Source organism: Urocitellus parryii, chromosome 1 (genome assembly GCF_045843805.1).
Source record: "Urocitellus parryii isolate mUroPar1 chromosome 1, mUroPar1.hap1, whole genome shotgun sequence".
NCBI lineage: Eukaryota > Metazoa > Chordata > Mammalia > Rodentia > Sciuridae > Urocitellus > Urocitellus parryii.
This window is the reverse complement of record NC_135531.1, coordinates 50,805,647-50,824,205: the sequence shown is the minus strand read 5'-3', so window position 1 is coordinate 50,824,205 and position 18,559 is coordinate 50,805,647. Positions and strand designations below refer to the sequence as shown.

The window sequence follows — 18,559 nt, the reverse complement described above, 5'->3', positions numbered from 1 at the left end:
ATCCTAAGGGATTTGGAGGTAAGAGAAGGTGTGCATGATGAAAAGGAGAGCCCAAAGGAATATTTCATTCAATACTGACAAAAACTTATCTATGTATGCTCCGAATGCATCTGATTTTTTTTATACTTTCTCCTAGTGGATCATTCAAGGTTAAAATGTAGTTTGGGAAGTTCCATTCTCTAGCTTAATATGTAGCCTGATGACAGATACACATAAAACAGAGACAAAAACAAAAACACCAAATTTATTTTTCACATTGTCAAAATGAACTATAATATCTTAGTCATTATAGAAAGCAATTTATGCTTAGCAGATGTTTAATATTTAGGAGTTCCTATTTTAGCATTTACCCATTTTAACAGAAAAATCCTATTTAGAATTGGTACTTATAAATGTAATATAATTAATGTTATATTAAATGTAATACAATTAAATATAACTTTATGTACTAGGATAAAGAAAGAGTTGTTATCATCATTTTTTTAACCTTTAGCACAGAAGACAGACTTTCTTAGGTTAGATTATTTATCCAAACTTTTTGCCTTGAGAAATTGTGTTTACCTTGTGCTTACTGATGTCCTTCAGTGGCTTTAGAACATTGAAAAATCATTTCAGCAAATGATTCATTACTCAAGAGTAACTGGTCATCCCAATGTGAGAGGGATGATAAGGCCAAAAGGAATTCCATCAAGCTAAGCCAAACTTAACTATAACTTTTATTAAGCTCTTACTATCACACAGACAAAACACTAAGTATCTTTTATGTTTGTGATATTTGTTATTATTTTGTTTGTAAAGTTACACTTTAGGATATAGCAAAAAGCTTTTAAAAATATGGATAGGAATATATTAGTGTCTCCTCAAAAGGTGATCATTGCATCCATCCTTGGCTTCAAAGAACCCATGATTTTGTCTTCTGAGGTGGAAAGATACAGGACCTCATTCTTCCTTCTCATTGTTATTCTCAATGCTGCTGTTTGGTTTAGTTATTTTTTAAAGTGGTCAAAATAAAACTCTCCAATGCTTAAAAAAGCAAAGACTGAAAAATGAAACATCAAAATGTGTAATAGAGCTTAGAAAACAAAACCTAAAACAACCTGTAGTATAAGCTACTCAGCATTCTGAGCTGGGAGGATCTCTTGAACTCAGAAGACTGAGGTCAGTTTCAATAACAATGATATGTTCTATCCATCTATCTCCCAGACAATAAAACTGTCTACCCAAGGATAGTTTTATTGTCTGGGTTTTTTCTTTTGTTTGTTTGTTTGTTTTGTTCTGTTTTTTTTTCTACAGACTAATCTCCATATATGAGTCAGTTTTTCAGACACTGCTCTGCAAAACACCAGTTATATATGAAATGATTTTGGATAAAACTGAATTAATATATTTGAAATTTTCATAGCTAACTCTTTATGTTAAAGTATATAAGTAAATAAAGTAGAAGCAAATCAATAAATTCACAAGCATATTGCTAAGCATGTAGCCAAAATAAGTACTCAAGAAAAAATATTATGTTGATATAAAAAAGTCCTTAAGAAAAAAATATTCACATGGTATGTGGGTACAGTAAAATTTGTAAAAAGTGGTACAAAAATGACAGTTGTTTAAAGAATACTTCTAAATATTGTCCTTATTTTTCAATTTCCTTTTTATAATAAAAATATAAAAATAATATGTTTCCATATATTAAAGTTTGAGAAGGGCTACACTAGAAGACATCATGACATGGTCAAGGTATATTGCCTGATAAGAAATTAGTACGGCTTTTGGAGACAGAAATTATTCTGTATAAGATGAACAGAAAAATGAAAGAGTAGAGGTATGGATGGAAGTACAAAATGACATTACCATAAGAATTAACATACTAGGCTTATTGGTACAGAATAAGAGAAAATGTGAAATGGTCTTAACTAGTGGGAATATAGACAGACAATAGGCCAAGATGAATTATAGATGATCATGGTAGATAAAAAGAGGAAGTGTGATTTCTGTAGATAAGCTGTATATCCTGGCAAAAGTCTCACAGGACATTAGAAAGTCATCTGGAACATAGGATGATTCTTCATTGTGTGGGACTAGCCCAAATACTTCAAAATATCTATCATCCCTGCCCAGTTGACAAAATGTCAGTAGCGTTTTCCAGTTATTGTGATAGTCAAAATATCCTGATGAGAAAAAATCACAGGCCTATTCAATGCTTAAAAATTCCAGGTTAGCTTAAATATAATAGTCTTAGTTTGTTTGGCACTTTAACAGACAAGGTAGAAAATTAGCTATTTCCTTTTCCTTTTACCAATAGAGTCCCTCAGTACATCTCATCAGCACATCCCAGGAGTGATGAAGCTGCAGGGTAGGGACAAAGACAAAATAGAAATGAAGGTTGAAGAGAGGAAAATAATGGAACAAGGATGGGAATCTTCCTTACTAAGGTTTGGGTGCATTATGAAAGGGAAGGGGATGAAAGCATAATTTCACAATAAGTATATATGTTGTTTGGACCCTATGGATCCTCCAGGGTGAGCACCTGAGTCACTTTCATGTTTTATGTAACTATGGGCTGAGGTGCCTCCACATGGACTTTGAGTCTGTTAGTAGGCATGCTGGCAAAAGGATTCCCAGAATAAGTCCACAATGAAAGAAGTAACATGTATGGCATAAAGGCTACAAAAAGTCAATTTAAGAAAAAATGTCTTATGTCCCAAGATGATTGTGATTTCCTTGGCTGAGGGATTCCTCCTTTCTCCCTTGTATGACCCCACTCCTCAAAATGCTTGTTTATATCACGGCTTGTTTATGTGTTGCCAGCCTTTGAGGCTCACTCCACCCTAGGAAGATTCTTCTTCATGGTTTCTTTCCCTGATTATCTTTTAAAGTTCTAATTTATTTACTGTTTTTCTTTTTGCTACTAGAGTTATAGCGGTATCAACCTCTCCTTAATTGTTCAACACTAAGAAATCTATTGTTTTCAACAACATACTTTGGTATGAACCTCTCCATAGTCAGTTCTGTTACAGCTGCAGAGCTCTTTGTTCTTTTTGTCTGACCTGGCTCTATCTGCAGGCAGAACTTCTGCACTACTTTATTGGTGCTGGGCACAGGGAAAGTGGTTAGTTTCTTTAAGCATGAGAACACTATTCTATAAGAGAGACATGAACAGGAATGGTAGTTCCTGATGTTTTGGGGGTTGGCTTGATTCTCCTTGCTTGAAACCTCTATCTGTAAGCAAATTTGGGTGAAGGAGAGTAGGACTCAGTATAGTCAGACTGCTGTGCCTAAAACAGCACTTCCACCCTGTAAGTGGAGGATAGGTGGAGCAGGGAGCACCAGTCCTGTCTGCTGAGCATATCTGTAATAGATCTTCTACAATATGAAGCTAGAAGGATGAAATATGTCAGTGGTCTGTTTCTCCTAGGGTGAAACTGGAGTCCTAGACCTAGAGATTGGTGATTGAATGGAGGGAATCCCATCTTTCCCATACACCCAAATAGAGCAGAGTTTCTGTTATATTGAATTGGCAGTAAGGGGTTTGAAAGCTATTCCTGTCTCAAATGCTCCAGGCTATTTGTACCTACAAAGTGGCAGCTTTTGGTAGATATTTTTGAATAAATCCTTTTTCATTTGCTCTATGTTCTTAGGTTACTCTCTAGACACTGATTAAAAAAAAAAAACACTTTTAACAGCTAAATGGGTTATGTTGGTAGGGGGTTGGGTTACACTGACTTCTAATACCACCATCCCAGAATCTACTTTGGTTTTCTTGTTTTATCAACTTTAAGTTTTACTGACTTCCTTCTAAGAAGATTGAAATTCTTTTAAACATCATCTTCCCTTCATTTCTGTCAAATTTTTGTGAATTACATCATCACTTTTAGTATTTTTATGATTGTTATATAACTAGCATGCTTTTATCAGTTAAGTTGCTCTTAGTTGAAACAGAAAGTTTGCCCAAACTGCATCAGTAAGTAAATTTAATATTTTATGTAACAGAAGATTCACAGCTAGGTGAATCCCAGCTAGCTTGGATTCCAGACTTGTCTGACTCAGTTTTTCAACAATGCTACCAAGATTCCATGTTCATGTCCTTCCTCACTTCTGCCATCAAAAATAAAGCCTTCATACAAAGGCAGTTCCCCACTTGATCATAAGATATCATTCAGCAAATCTACTATCTCTTATTCATTTTTTTGTCCATGTCCAAAGAATGGCTTTTCCATTAAGTATCTTAAACATAAAAACAAACATTTTCTTCATCTCATTGGCCCAAATAATGCACATCCCATTTGTGTATCAATTACTAGCAAAGAGGACAGATTACTAAGAAGTAGAATGCGATGTGACATAAGGAGCCACCTGATTGATTTTGGAGGAGATACTCAAAGTTAAGAAGAAACAAGGAAGTTATGGATACAAATTAGCAAACAACAGTGCCTACTACAAATCTGATTCTTTTTTCTATGAACTTTCAAGAGTATATCTTGACCTTCATTTAAAAAACATATTCATGCCTCTATCCTTTCCTCTACATATTTTATCCCACTTCAACTTCTCTACTTATAACAGTGTTAAGTACTTTATAGGGATAAATTTAAGCAAGATTGCATATCTAGTGACTATTATAGATCAGGCTTAAATAATTATTTTGATAAAGAACACTCTGTGGAATAAATCTGGAATTAATTTCATTGTTATTTCTATCCATTGAGTTACTATAGTAGAATTATGTTACAATGGACCTATTATTCATTGTAAAAATCTTGAGTTCCTATCAAGAATGACAATAACCTTTGATAATAACTATGCCCTGGTTTATACTCAATCCAAATGGTAGTTGAGATTATTTATTCACTGAGTAAACAACTCTCAAGTTCAGTAAGGTGATGGTTAACAGAAGAATCTAAGACGGGAAGACTTAATTTCCCCAAATATCAAAAAAGCAGCCAAAATCAAGCATTTACTATATGAAACAAAAAATATGTAGGCATAAATCTGACAATAAATGTACACTGTCTGTAGAAAGAAAATTACAGAACTTTATTGAGAACTAATAAATATAATTAAAATATCCACTGTCAATTATCCTCTTAAAATCAAAATTAATTCATTTGTGAGTTATTAAAATATAAATGCTACAATAATTATGAGTGCAATGATGGTATAGGACAAGAGAGAAAGATAAATGGAAAGAACAGTTGCCAAGAAACACACACAATTTATTCATACTTAATATTGCTTTCTAAAAGACAATTCAATCTGCATAAAAAGAATAGACTGTTTAATAGATGTGGCTAGGATATATGTTTAAATGGGGAAAAAGTACTTTATTCTTTAATTTTTTTTTTTTTTAGTTGTAGATGGATACAATACCTTTATTTTTTATGTGGTGCTGAGGACTGAACTCAGTGCTTCACACATACTAAGCAAGGGCTCTACCTCTGAGCTACAGCCCCTCAAAAAGTACTTGATTCTTAAGTAAATTATACACCACAACAAATAGACTAGAGATAAATGTGAGGTATTGAGAACAAAATACCACCTTATATAACTAGAGGTAAAGAGAATGTTTATAAAATTCTGTTTGAAATTGTAAATAATAAAGACAAAGATCACTATATGAGACTACATAAAAAGATAGAAGTTCTGCACAGTCATGCAGTACCTGAAACAAAATTAAAATGCAAATGGCAAAAAGGGAAAATTATTTTCCATATATAACAAAAGTTGGCACCAAAAATTTAAAAATTCTCATAGTCAGGTATGTGGAAAGGAAAACTGGGATGGCCAGTACTACAGCGACAACAAGCCCTCATGTACTGCTGCTTACAATAATTCAGGAGTATAATTTTTATAACAAATAGCCTTAAAAGAACATAGGTTTTACCTATCATTTCCAGTTCTTAAAATTCATCCCAAGGAAATACTCTGTGATATATTCAAATATTTATCCATTAATATCAATAAGTAAATCCATAAATAAGAAATAAAAACATGATGGAATCACAGAGCTTTAAATGAAACAAATGAAGCAAATTAAAGATCACAGGTATAATGTCTGATTTTTTGGAAACAACAAAAAGCTTTAACCACATGTACATAAAATGTTCTGGAAGGCAATTAATAAATGTTGTCTTTATAAATAGTAGAAATATTGGGGATCTTGAGCTTATAATTTATTTACAAAATTTAAAAAGTTCATTTTACCAAAAAAATTAAACCATATTTTTTGGTTACTACCAATATTGTTTCCCTAATTTACATGAAAATATGTCCTTTACTTTTATCAAAGAATATCATAAGAAATAATGTCAGACAACTTGATTGCATTTGCTCCAAGAATGTTTTTGAGGATATTGCTACTCCACTTCTCAATATGCCCTAGATAAGAAATTAAATAAAAATTCTGAAAGTAAAGCAGCAGGAAAAGGAACTTGAGGAACTAGTATGTTTCTTTTAATGGAAGCATGAAAATCAATTAATTATGTACCTGCTTTTATTTTTCCTTAAGTAGTCTGAACTTTTTAGATTAATTAATTAATTTATCTTAATTAGGTATATATGACAGCAGAATGTATTTTGATTCATTGTACACAATTACAGCACAACTTTTCATTTCTCTGGTTGTACATGATGTAGCGTAACACCACAGGTGCAGTCATTCATGTATCTAGGGTAGTGATGTCTATCTCATTCCACCACTTTCCTGCCCCTATGCACCCTCCCTCCCTTTGCCCAATCAAAGTTCCCCCATTTTCCCCATCCCCTTGCCCAGTCATGGATCAGTATCCACTTATCAGAGAGAACATCTGGCCTTTGTTTTTTTGGGATTGGATTACTTTGCTTAATATGACATTCTTCAGATCCATACATTTACCTGCAAATACCAAGATTTTATTCTCTTTTAATGCTGAGTAATATTCCATTGTGTATATATACCACAGTTTCTTTATCCATTCATATACTGAAGGGCATTACAGTTCAGCTATTGTGAACTGTGCTACTATGATCATTGAGGTAGCTGCATTACTACAAGTATGCTGATTTTAAGTCCTTTGGGTATAGACCAAGGAATGGGATAGCTAAGTCAAATGGTGGTTCCATTCCAAGTTTTCTAAGGAATCTCCATACTGCTTTCTAGGTTGGTTGTTCCAATTTGCAGTCCCACCAGCAATGTATGAGTATGCCTTTTTCCCCTGCATCTTTGCCAACATTTATTTATGTCCATGTTTTTTTGGAATTATATAATGATGTATTTTTTAAATTAATTTTTAAAATTTATATGTGACCACTGTCTGTATTGTTGTTAACTGCCATTCTTACTGGCATGAGATGAAATCTTAGGGGTAGTCTGAACACTGTAAGCCAAATACTTCATCTAATTATAGTTAGATGTAGGGCCACATGGCTTGTGTATCTGCCCTCCTATCCTCACTTTGTCTTTATATTCCATTCCTATTCATGATTCCTTTGTCCTGCTATTTTAATGAATGTATTTTATAGATCATCTCAAATTCTTCTTCTGAGTACAGTATAAATAATTAAGTAGCATTTTCCTGTTAACATTGTTATCAGTCTTTAAATGACAGTACACAACCAAACATAGTCTTCACTGGAAATGACTGTAAGTATTTCCAATGTAATTTATTTTAGAAGTACTATTTTGAAAATAAAAGAGAATATGAAATTGTTGTTTCAATAAGTAAACCAAGAAAAACTTTAGCCATTACTATTTTAAGACCTAAAGAGAAAAATATTTATGATCCCTGCCAGTGTTAAACAAGATCCTAGAAGGGAGACACAAGCTCTGTTTCAACAGGGACACTAAGTCTAAACACCACCTAGCTGCTTCCAATCAAAACAATCTTTTAGTAAATAAATGCTGTTTTTTATAGCTGACCTGAAATAACACCGAGAAAGAGCTATAACTGGTGTTTCTCTTTTGTTCAACCCAAAGCACCCTGCTAGGGACCTGGTATTAGAAAAGAAACTTTAAAATTCCAGCCACAGGCCAGAGAAGAGGAATTTCCAGTAAACTTCTGCTTTTTCATGGAAGTGTGTGTTCCCTTTTTCCACCTCCCTCACGTGGCCTTCCCCCAAAAAAGAGGAGTAAATGATGAAACCCTGGTGTCCTGATCACACTGCTCTAACTTGGTAGAATCACTGTAGTTGGCATATTATTTTGTCTCTAGAGCTGCCTAAAGTTGGTAAACTGATTTTATGCAGCAGTCTACATGCACAGGCAGATCAGGGATGGGCTCCTTTAATTTCCCTTCAAGGTTTGATTACTAAGCCTCTAAAGCAGGTTTTTAAACTTACATGCAGCTGGTTGGCTTAGGATACCCAAAGCTTAACTTTAATAATCTGATTCTCCTATAGGTGGGTCCTGGGATTTCCTTCAGGCAAGAAAAAATGTACCATCTATTTTCTTTAGTTTTACTATTCATGAAGTAATACTTTGATACTCATTAGGCTCCTTTATGGCTGAAGTAAGAATCTGGAGATAGAAAATTTACCACTAATATTTAGCACACAGTGGTGTATTCTATCATTTTACCATAGTTCTTTATGTTCCATAGTCATTAGTTTTCTCTCTCCATTAATATGTTTGAAATACTGTGTTATATTCCAACTTCAAATGATAATTAGGTAAACAAATCCTTGTTACAATATTTCTCTTATTAAAAAGAAAGACCTTAACATTAGGAATGCTGAGAAGATTTGGAGTCTGGGCTAAAGTCTTAATAATTATCCTCAGATATTTACAGATTTATTCTCTTACTCCAGAGGAAATAATAAGGGCCACAGAATCAATAGTAGCAGAAGGTAGATTTGAGGAATAAATAATCAATGGTTTTGTTCAAATGGAATTTCTTTAACAATGGAGAAGTTCTTATTTTAAAGACCCAATAACAACTAGTTAAGATGTTTTAGAAAGAATCTGAGTGTACAGTCAGGGGATTACAGATGATCTATTCTCATCTGATTCTCACACTGTTCTGTGAGTTGGGTAAGTACTGTTTTATGACCTGGACAGCAACAAATGCACATTATATGCACTTTATATGATTTTCAATATTTTTTTAGAATTCACAAAATGCTTTAGAAGAACAACAAAAAGGTAGTCAGAAGAACTAGTAATCATGTTAATGGAGTAGAAGAGTTACCTGTCTGGAAAAACACTCTTGAAATAATTGTCCGACACAATGGGCAGGGAGTGTTTGCAGGATTGTCTTTGGCTAGAGTCCGTAAACAGGGCTCACAGAAGATATGGTGGCAAGGGTAACACATGTAAGGGTTGAAGTACACATCCAGACACACTGCACAGATGTAGCTGTCCTTTTCTTCTGCATATTCATTGTCATCATCTGTACTCATCTCATTATTCAAAGTCTGCAAAAAATAAGAAACAAGTTTTTTTCTGAGTTCAGTTTAAGATTGGTTTCCTTGAGAGAGACTAGCTTTACTTTTTGTTAGAATATTTATAAGAAGCATAAAATAGGGGCTGGGGTTGTAGCTCAGTGGTAGAGTGCTTTCCTAGCACATATGAGGCAACTGGTTCAACCCTCAGCCCCACATAAAAATAAGCAAATAAAATACAAGTATTGTGTCCATCTACAACTAAATATATATAGAAGAAGCATAAAACATCTGTTTTTGTAACATATTCAAAGCGATAAGAATGCTACCTTCCAAGGTGAGAAGAAACTGAAAAAAAGAAGCCTAATTATTCTCTAGAATTTTTACATAATGCTAAAATATACCTAAACACATTAGGTATATATTTGTATCTCTGCTTAACCATTTAAGTAAGTGTTAGCGATATCAGTCTCAGGAATACAGAGTTTCTCTCTATCCACTTCTACCATGAAAAGAAGATGGTTTTCACAAGGTCACAGGGCCTTAATATGAGCATCCACCCATGATGGAAAGTGAGGATAGGAGGATACCTTACTTCATTCTCATACAATGCATAGAGAATTTTCTATTCTATCCTTTGCATCTTCTTGTAACTCAAAGCCAAGAAAGAGCTAAAGCTGAAGGAATGTCAAGAAGTAGACATGGCAAGTGATTATGGGATTAGTTTTGTAGCTAGGAAATATGATGAACCCCTCCACTCTCCCAAATGAAATAGTTAAGAGGTAGCTCAGAGATTAGTAGCACAAGGTCTGGTAGCAAAATTCCTCTTACTTAACCTCAAAACTTCCACATCTGTGAAACTGTTGTGAGAATTAAATAAGGCAACAGACTTACAGAATTTAGCACAATGTCTGGCACATAGTATATATCTAATGAACTTTAACCACAGCCATTTTCCTCCCACTCTCCTCTAACCCTTCTCCCCTTTCGCCAAAAGTTCTGCAGTTTTGTTGAAGTATTAAGAACATTTTCCTCAAATTCACCCAGCCTCAGTCTATTGACGCATAACAGAAGTGTTATGGTTTAGATATGAGGTGCCCCCCAAAAGCTCACCTGTGAAACAATGCAAGAAAATTCAGAGGTGAAATGATTGGGTTTTGAGAACTAAAACCTAATCATTGTGTTAATCAACTTAAATGGATTAACTGGGTAGTAATTGCACTCAGGTAGGGTGTGGCTGGAGGGAGTAGATCATTGGGGGAATGCCTTGGGGTATCTACTTTATCCAAGGTAAGTGGAGGCTTTCCTCTGTCATGTTTTTCTGTCATGTCTGGGCTCAGAACCACGGAGTTGGCTGTCTATGGATTAAGACCTCTGAAACTTGAAGGCCTCTGAAACTTAATCTTAAACTTTTCCTCCTCTAATAGTTCTTGTTATGTCTTTTGGTCACAACAGAAAAAAAAAAGTTGAATAAAACAAGGACTTAAGAAATATTTATAAGTTACATGAAATATAAAGGTTATGTAAATGAGGCCAAAAAAACCCTTGAGAATACAGAAAATCTTTCTGCTATGGTTTCAATGTTTGTCTCATCCAAAATTTATACTGAAACATAAATTCCCATTGCAACAGTATTAAGAGATGAGGTTTTTAGGAGGCAATTAAGTCATGAGTACAGAACCCTCACAGTGGGATTAGCAATCTACATAAGGGCCAAAGGGAACAGTATTCATCTTTGCTTTTCTACTCTTCTGCCACATGAGTACACAGTTTTCATCCCTTTCAAGGAAGTGACATTCAACGTGCCATCTTTGGAGAAAAGACTGGGCCCTCACCAGACACTGACCTTGACAGGACCTTGATCTTAGACTTTGCAGCTTTTCAGAATGTAAAAAACAATTTTCTGTTCTTAAAAATTACCTAGTCTGTGAACTGGGGTGGTGGCTCAGTGGTACAGCACTTGCCTAGCATATGTGAGGCACTGGGTTTGATTCTCAGCACCACATATAAATAAATAAAATAAAGATCCATTGACAACTAATTTTTTTTAATTACCTAGTCTTGTGATATTTGTGTTATAGTAACAAATATCTTGGCCATTGTGCTGTTATAACACAACTAGATAATTTATTGATACCGCTGTTGACCGGTGACGAGTTCTTGCTTCCCCAATGTTGAAGAATAACACCAGAAAAGCACACGCCGAGGCAAGGTCAGAGTAGAAATTAGAAGTTTATTAAAGGACAGCAGAAAAGACTTCTCCCGGAGGAAGAAGGGGACCCAAGAGGTGGAATCCATGGAAGTGAGGTTGTCTCCCCTTTTTATAGTTCTTTCAGTGATGGAATGTAGGTGGGAAGGCCCGAGGGGTGGGACATAGGTGGGCCAAAGAAGTAGTCTGAGCAGGAAGGACTTCATTAACACTTCTTTGGGATGGACTTTGGCCTAGGGCCTCTTCAGGACTTCATTAACATTCCATGAGTTGTCCTGTGTTTTCCCTGAGTCATTCTCAGCATGGCCTCCATTTTAGATTTCACTTGGTATTAGACCTGATTTACCTAACTACACTGACTACCTAATTTTAAATCTGGCTTCATTATTATTTGATTTATCCCCATGGTTTTGTTCCCCCATAGATTTCCTATATGTTATCTGTTGGTATTTTCTTTTATGAAGGATACATTTGGGTTGTTAGTCATTAATTTTTTTTTAGTCAATTCATTTTTAATTGGATTGTCTGATTTTTCTTATACACCTACAGGCATTTTTACTTAATTTATTTTTTGTTGTTACTGATTACATGTGTAGTATTTTTTTTCTTCTCACTGGTTTGCTTTTTCACTCTTTTCCTGGTGTCTTTTGATGAAACAAAATTTCATCTTTATTTTAAAGTAATCTATTTAATGTCATTTTTCCTTCATAGTTACTATTTGTTAGGTTTTATTAAATAATTATTAAATTTGTAAGTACTAAGATAGCATTATGTTGCATTTCATAACATTTCATGACCCTATAATATACCTAAAATTGACTTTTATGTATGGTGTGCCTTATGGATAAATTTCACTTTTCTTCTTTGTATAGTTATTAATTGACCTAGCCTATTTATTGCAAAGACTTTCCTTTCCTGTACTGCTTTATAGTGTCACTTTGTCAGTAAGAAGTCAAATATGCCTGGGTTTGCTTTCGAGATTTTTATCCTGTTCTATTAATTTACTGTCTTTTCTATGTCATAATTATAAACTCTTAAAGCTTTATAGTAAGCCTCACTCTTCGGTTGAAGAGGTCCTTTCATTTTATTGTTATCTCTGACCTTTTCATGAGTACACAAAACTTACAATTATCTTGTACTTTTTTTAAAAGTTCATATTTTTATTGGAATTATGTTGAGTCTACAAATAAACTTATTAAGTATTAGAAATCTTGTATAATACAAAGTATATGAGCCTGGTATATTTTCCCATTTATTAAAAAAACATTAAAAATGTTATCCTGGTTGAAGTCTACCTCTATTTAACTCAATATTTTCTCTCTGCCGTTAGTACTTTTTGTTAGCTAGTCTATTTCTACTAGTATACATGATTTCATGTTCTAATATATTTCACACCAAAACAAAACCAAAAAACCCTCTTCAGCTCATGTTATATTCCTTTGCTCCTTTCCATGGCAAAACTTCACAAGTCTTAATTATACATAATTTATGCTTCTTCATTTCCTATTCCTCCATTCTTCAACCTACTCTAATCTGTTTCTTTGTTCCTAATACTCTGCTGAAAGCTATTCAGAACAAAAGTCTGGCTTTTGTTCACTAACTAATCTCTGGATGTCAAATCCAGGATACTTCCCTGACATACCTTCTTCAATTTTTCAGCAGCATTTCCTATGGAGATCAGAGTGTCTTTCCTCCTAGAAACTTAATGGCTTCTTTTTACATATGGAGTAAGATGAGACTCCTGACACTGATCTACAGCACTGAATGACCCAGCCTACTTTTTCATCTACCATATTGAACTACTCTCCATCATCGGTGGTATTCAAACACTAACAAACATACCAAACACTTTCTTGCCTTAGGACCTTGAGAATGATGCTTTTCTCCTCCTAAAATCTCATTCTCCATAAAGTAGATTACAAACCAGAAAAAAAAAAAAAATCCTTTTTCATTCCATGCACATTCCTATTCATTTCCTCCATAAGGGGAGAACATTTTTCTACCTTCCAAATTTTGGCCTTTAAATGTGACTTGCTTTTATCAATGAGTCATTAATAAATATGATGCAATTAGAAGCATAAAAATGTTTATGCATTGGTGATGGCCTTCCTTTGCTGGTAAACCTGAGGCCAATAGCACGTGAACAAAGCTAGGCTGCCTTGCTGAATATGTGACACTTTGTCTAGTTACTGCCATAGTGACTGCTGACAACAAGCCAACCATCAGACCTGTGAATGGAGCCAAGGATGTCAGCTAATTGCAAATGTATAAGTAAGCCCGGATAACACCATGAAACACAAGACAATCCATCACAGCTGAGCCTAGCCCAAGTTGCCAACCCAGAAAACTCTGAGTAAAAATAGGTGTTTTTCATTAGCAATTAAATTTTAAATTTTAGAGTAATTTGTCATAAGTATTCACCAACATATACTTTTCTATACATACCTAATTTTATTTAAAACTTAAAATCTTAGCTTATATATCAAATTTCCAAAGATGATTTCACTGGCTGTTGTATATAAATTAGTTCTCCAAGTTGTCCTCTATCAGTTACTTGTCATTGCTTTTTGTTTTTTCCTTTATATCTCTTCTTATTTTTATTTGCCTATTTTTATTTACACACACATATATGTGTATGTGTGTGTGTGTGTGTATATATATACATACATATATATATACGTACATATATATATATATATATATTTTACTTACTGAATTGATTGTTCTAAAATTGATGTTATCATTCAGTTGATCCTGATTATGTATACTCTCATTTACAAAATTCTCATTGGTTCCATGTACAACATTATATTGATTTATATCCTCTTGAAGATACCTCTATTAAGTGTCCTTATGTATTCTTTTTTTAAAGAGAGAGAGAGAGAGAAAGAGAGAGAGAGAGAGAATTTTTTTAATATTTTTATTTTTTAGTTTTCAGTGGACACAACATCTTTGTTTGTATGTGGTGCTGAGGATCAAACCCAGGCTGCACGCATGCCAGGCGAGCGCGCTACCACTTGAACCACATCTCTAGCCCTTCTTATGTATTCTTGTGGACCTTATTTTCTATTCAGATAATAGGCATTCTGTGAAACACAGTGTAATGTATACAAAGTTCAAAACAGAGAAGACATGAAATAAATGTCCCTCATCAACAGAAAGCTTGCAGCTATAATTTGAACAATGATAAAGAAAAACCTACTGCAAAGGCAACTGGATTAGTAATTTTTGCTCATTGTTGACATAAGACTTTCTCCCTGAACTTAAAAAATGCTTGAAAATGAAAGCTATAAGTGCATTAGTATTTAATTGGGAACCCCAGAGAAAGCCTTTGGACCTACTTGCTTAGTTACCTAAATTTCATTTCGTAGTGCCAGTTTATTATGTTTCTATTACAGCCTCAGGATTGTGATTTGAGATTTGAACTAATTAACCTCAAAGAAATCTATGTCATGAAAAAGTATAATTTGAGAAAATTCATAGCATTCCAAATTTTGACACAAATATTTGAGCAGTTTAATTTATATAAAGAATTTTATATCTTACATATACAAAATTCTACTAAAATATACTCCAAAAATAAATATTTTGCTTTCTAAATATTGATAATATTTTGAATATAAACTTAAAGGTAGAAGTTTGAAATCAGAAAATAAAGTTGAAACTATTCATTATTTGAAATAAATGAATCAATCAACAAAAATACATAAAAAGAACATTAGGATCAATGTGTTTAATGGATTAAAAAAAGGCTCAAAAGTGTTTAATAATCAGGAAAACTGCACATTTCTAGTAAAAAACAAAACAATGATAAATTGTTCTTCTTATTCACAATAACAGCATAATATCTCAAAAGTAGATCTTCACTGGTGGTTTTCTTCCTGTGTTGGAGGGATGTAGGTTGGTAAAATAAATTTGCTGTTTGATAGTTGTACTTAAAAAAATTCACTCATTAATGGTTCAGTATTAACTATTTTAAAGAAAAATTTTAATGGTTCTGCCTATGAACTCACTCTTATCTCCTCACCATTTTAATCTTCATAGAAAGACATCACCCAAATCCTTATGGGAATGCGATAGCTGGCTAGTTACTAACAATCAAAATCTTTTGGGGAACAGGGAATGATATTAACAAATAATATATAAAGATATAGACTAAGCTAAAACAAATGGCAGAATCAAGATATTTGACAAAGCCTGAATAGGTCCCTGGGCTAATATTAAAATGGAATTTGTCAGGGGGAAATATAAACCCCTCATTTCAGACTGCATATATAGGAGATGAATAAACCTTAGCTTAAAGAAATTTTATATAAAGATTTGAGAATTTGGACTGCCTAGAAGTTCAAAAAGGTATGTGTTTGCTTAAAAAGCAAATGAAACTTGAACTGCAGAATAGTGTGGGTTTGTATGCCTGTCATGATATGATGATTGCAACATATTTTGAGGGACACAGACTTTAGAGCTACTTTGAAAAATAAACTAGAATCATCTAAGAAATATTGAGGGTCAGAGCAGCATGAGTTCTGAAACTCCCTCATGTGAAGCTTGCATTAAAGGCTGAGGATATGTATTCAGGAAAACATTAAGAGAAGTCAAGATAAGCATGTTCAAGTGTGTGTGTATGAGATAGAATAAATTTCTTCTGTGTAGTTCTTATTACTAGATCCAAAAATGAATGGATATTATAAGAAAACAGACTGAATAAAATAGCTTGAAAATAAATACCCATTGATAAACCAAAGGAACATGTACATGGCATAACATGTCTGTCCTTATAACAGTATATTCACCAGAAAGTCAAACATTTATCTTAACAAATACTTTAAGTTTTTGAAATAAGATGATGAAACTTGTATAGTGGTCCTTTGGTATCTTGGGGTATCAGTTGCAGGATTTGTCTGTGGATACCAAAATCTACAGAGTTCAAGTCCCTTATAGAAAATGGTTTAAATTTGCTTATTATGTACATCCTCCTCCATACTTTAAATTATCTCTAGATTACTTACAATGTCTAATACAATGTAAATGTCATGTAAATAGTTGTTACACAGTAGTGTTTTAGGGAATGACGATAAGAAAAACATCTGTATGTATTCAGTTCAGATGGAATTTTTTCAAATATTTTGAATCTGTGACTGAATCTGTTATCAGGACACAAGGATATAAAGGACTGACTGTACATCTGAATTCATTTCATAAATGTGAAAACCCTACTTATAGGTACTTTCATTGTCATCAGGTTTTAGATCAAAGTTAACTGAAATAAAAATGTCACTAGCTGTAACTACTGGTAGTTAAGTAGGAATTTCGACACCAAAAATTGAGATCTAGAAAAACATTCTTCACTACCACATTTTTAAGTCAGTTAATATGTAGTAGTCTCTCCTCATTCATGGTTTCAGTTATCTAAGATCATATATAGTCTGAAAATACTAAATGGAAAATTCCAGAAATAATTTGTAAGTTTTCAACTGCATGACATTTTGAGTAGTGTGATAAAATTTTATGCCATCTCAATCTATTCTTCCTTGCACAAGAATAATACCTTTATGCAAAATATCCATGCTATGTATACTAACCACCTGTTAGTCACTTAGTAGCTCCCAGCTATCAGATTCACAGCTATGATACTGCAGTGCTGACACATTAGCTGAATACAAGTCACAATAGTGCTGTCATTCAACTTACTTTACCTAAGCACAGAGGCACTGTGTCATCTCAGACAATCACAAGAGTACAGTACAATAAAGATATTTGAGTGAGAGACCACATTCAAATTTTATTATAGTATATTATTATAATGTTCTATTTTATTATTAGTTATTGTTGTTAATCTCTTATGTGCCTAACTTATAAATTAAACTTTATCATAAGTTTTATGATACAGAAGCCAACAGTACATATAGGGTTGGTACTATTCATAGTTTTAAGCATTCACTGGGAAGCCTGCAATATCTCTCCCATGGACTTCATTTGCCAGTATTATTCAAAGTGGAGTGGTAATATGTATTACTTTGAACAATACTGGCAAATAATGAATGTTCACTAAATGCTTTGATGATAAGGATGTAGGTTAAAAGACAGAATTACATTTAGATAGGCTCTCCAGGGAAGTTAGAAACAACAACACATGATTATCATTACTCAACAAATGGATGCTCAGTTGCTTGACTATTTTTGGCCACATGGATATCATACTACAAAGGTCAACCAAACAAAATCTCTTCAGTTCTTTTCTCAAGAATAATAAATTAATAAATACTATAAGCATTTAAACTTTAAAATTAATATAAATTTTAATAAACTTAGTATTTATTAACAAAAAGAAAAACAAAGTAACAGTGATTTTTAACTCATTATAATATCTATGATTACTGTTGTTTTACCTTATTCCTTCATCTTCTCCCCTCCAAAAGCAACACTATAGCAGAGTAAGGGCACAGACCACTATGTTAACCTGTATGGGCTCTGCCACTAATGCCTCTGTGATATTATGTAAGTTACTGAACTGTTTGGGTTACTTTCCTCCTTTGGAAGGTGGCTATACTAACAGTAGTTAGCTCATAGAGTGATAAGAATTAAAATGGTCAATGTCTAAAAGGAATTTAGAACAGTACCCAGAATATAAAAAGTACTGTGGAAGTTTTTGCATCTGTTACTATATCCTATTCTTCTGAAGATGAATTTCAGCTTTTAACATAAATAGTTCAAGTTCAGGGTTCATAATTTCTCTTTCTAAACAAAACAAAATGCATTTTCTTCCCAACCCCCAAATACAAAGACAGTCTTATGCCTCTACTTTAAGAATATTTTTCCTAAAACTGAATTAATCTATATTAGTTTTAAATGTTTTATTCATCTGCTTATTTAACACTGTTTTCTTATATCCCATATGGTCCTTTCTTAAATTCCTCTTATGTTTTACTCTAGTTTATCTTTGAAACTTGTTCCAGGATATTCACGTGGGCAGCAAGTTTTGTACATTTTACATGTTTG

At 33.4% G+C, this 18,559-nt stretch overlaps 1 protein-coding gene across 6 annotated transcripts in view; it reads right to left on the bottom strand.

Annotated features, from left to right (window-relative positions):
• Nucleotides 1-18,559, bottom strand: part of Rnf180 (ring finger protein 180) — a 204,263-nt gene that overhangs the window by 53,383 nt on the left and 132,321 nt on the right. For all 6 annotated transcript variants that reach the window (XM_077795847.1, XM_026390877.2, XM_077795850.1 and 3 more), the window contains one exon: nt 9,159-9,384. In XM_077795847.1, the coding sequence (XP_077651973.1) occupies nt 9,159-9,384 (226 nt within the window). The remainder of the gene's footprint in view (nt 1-9,158; nt 9,385-18,559) is intronic.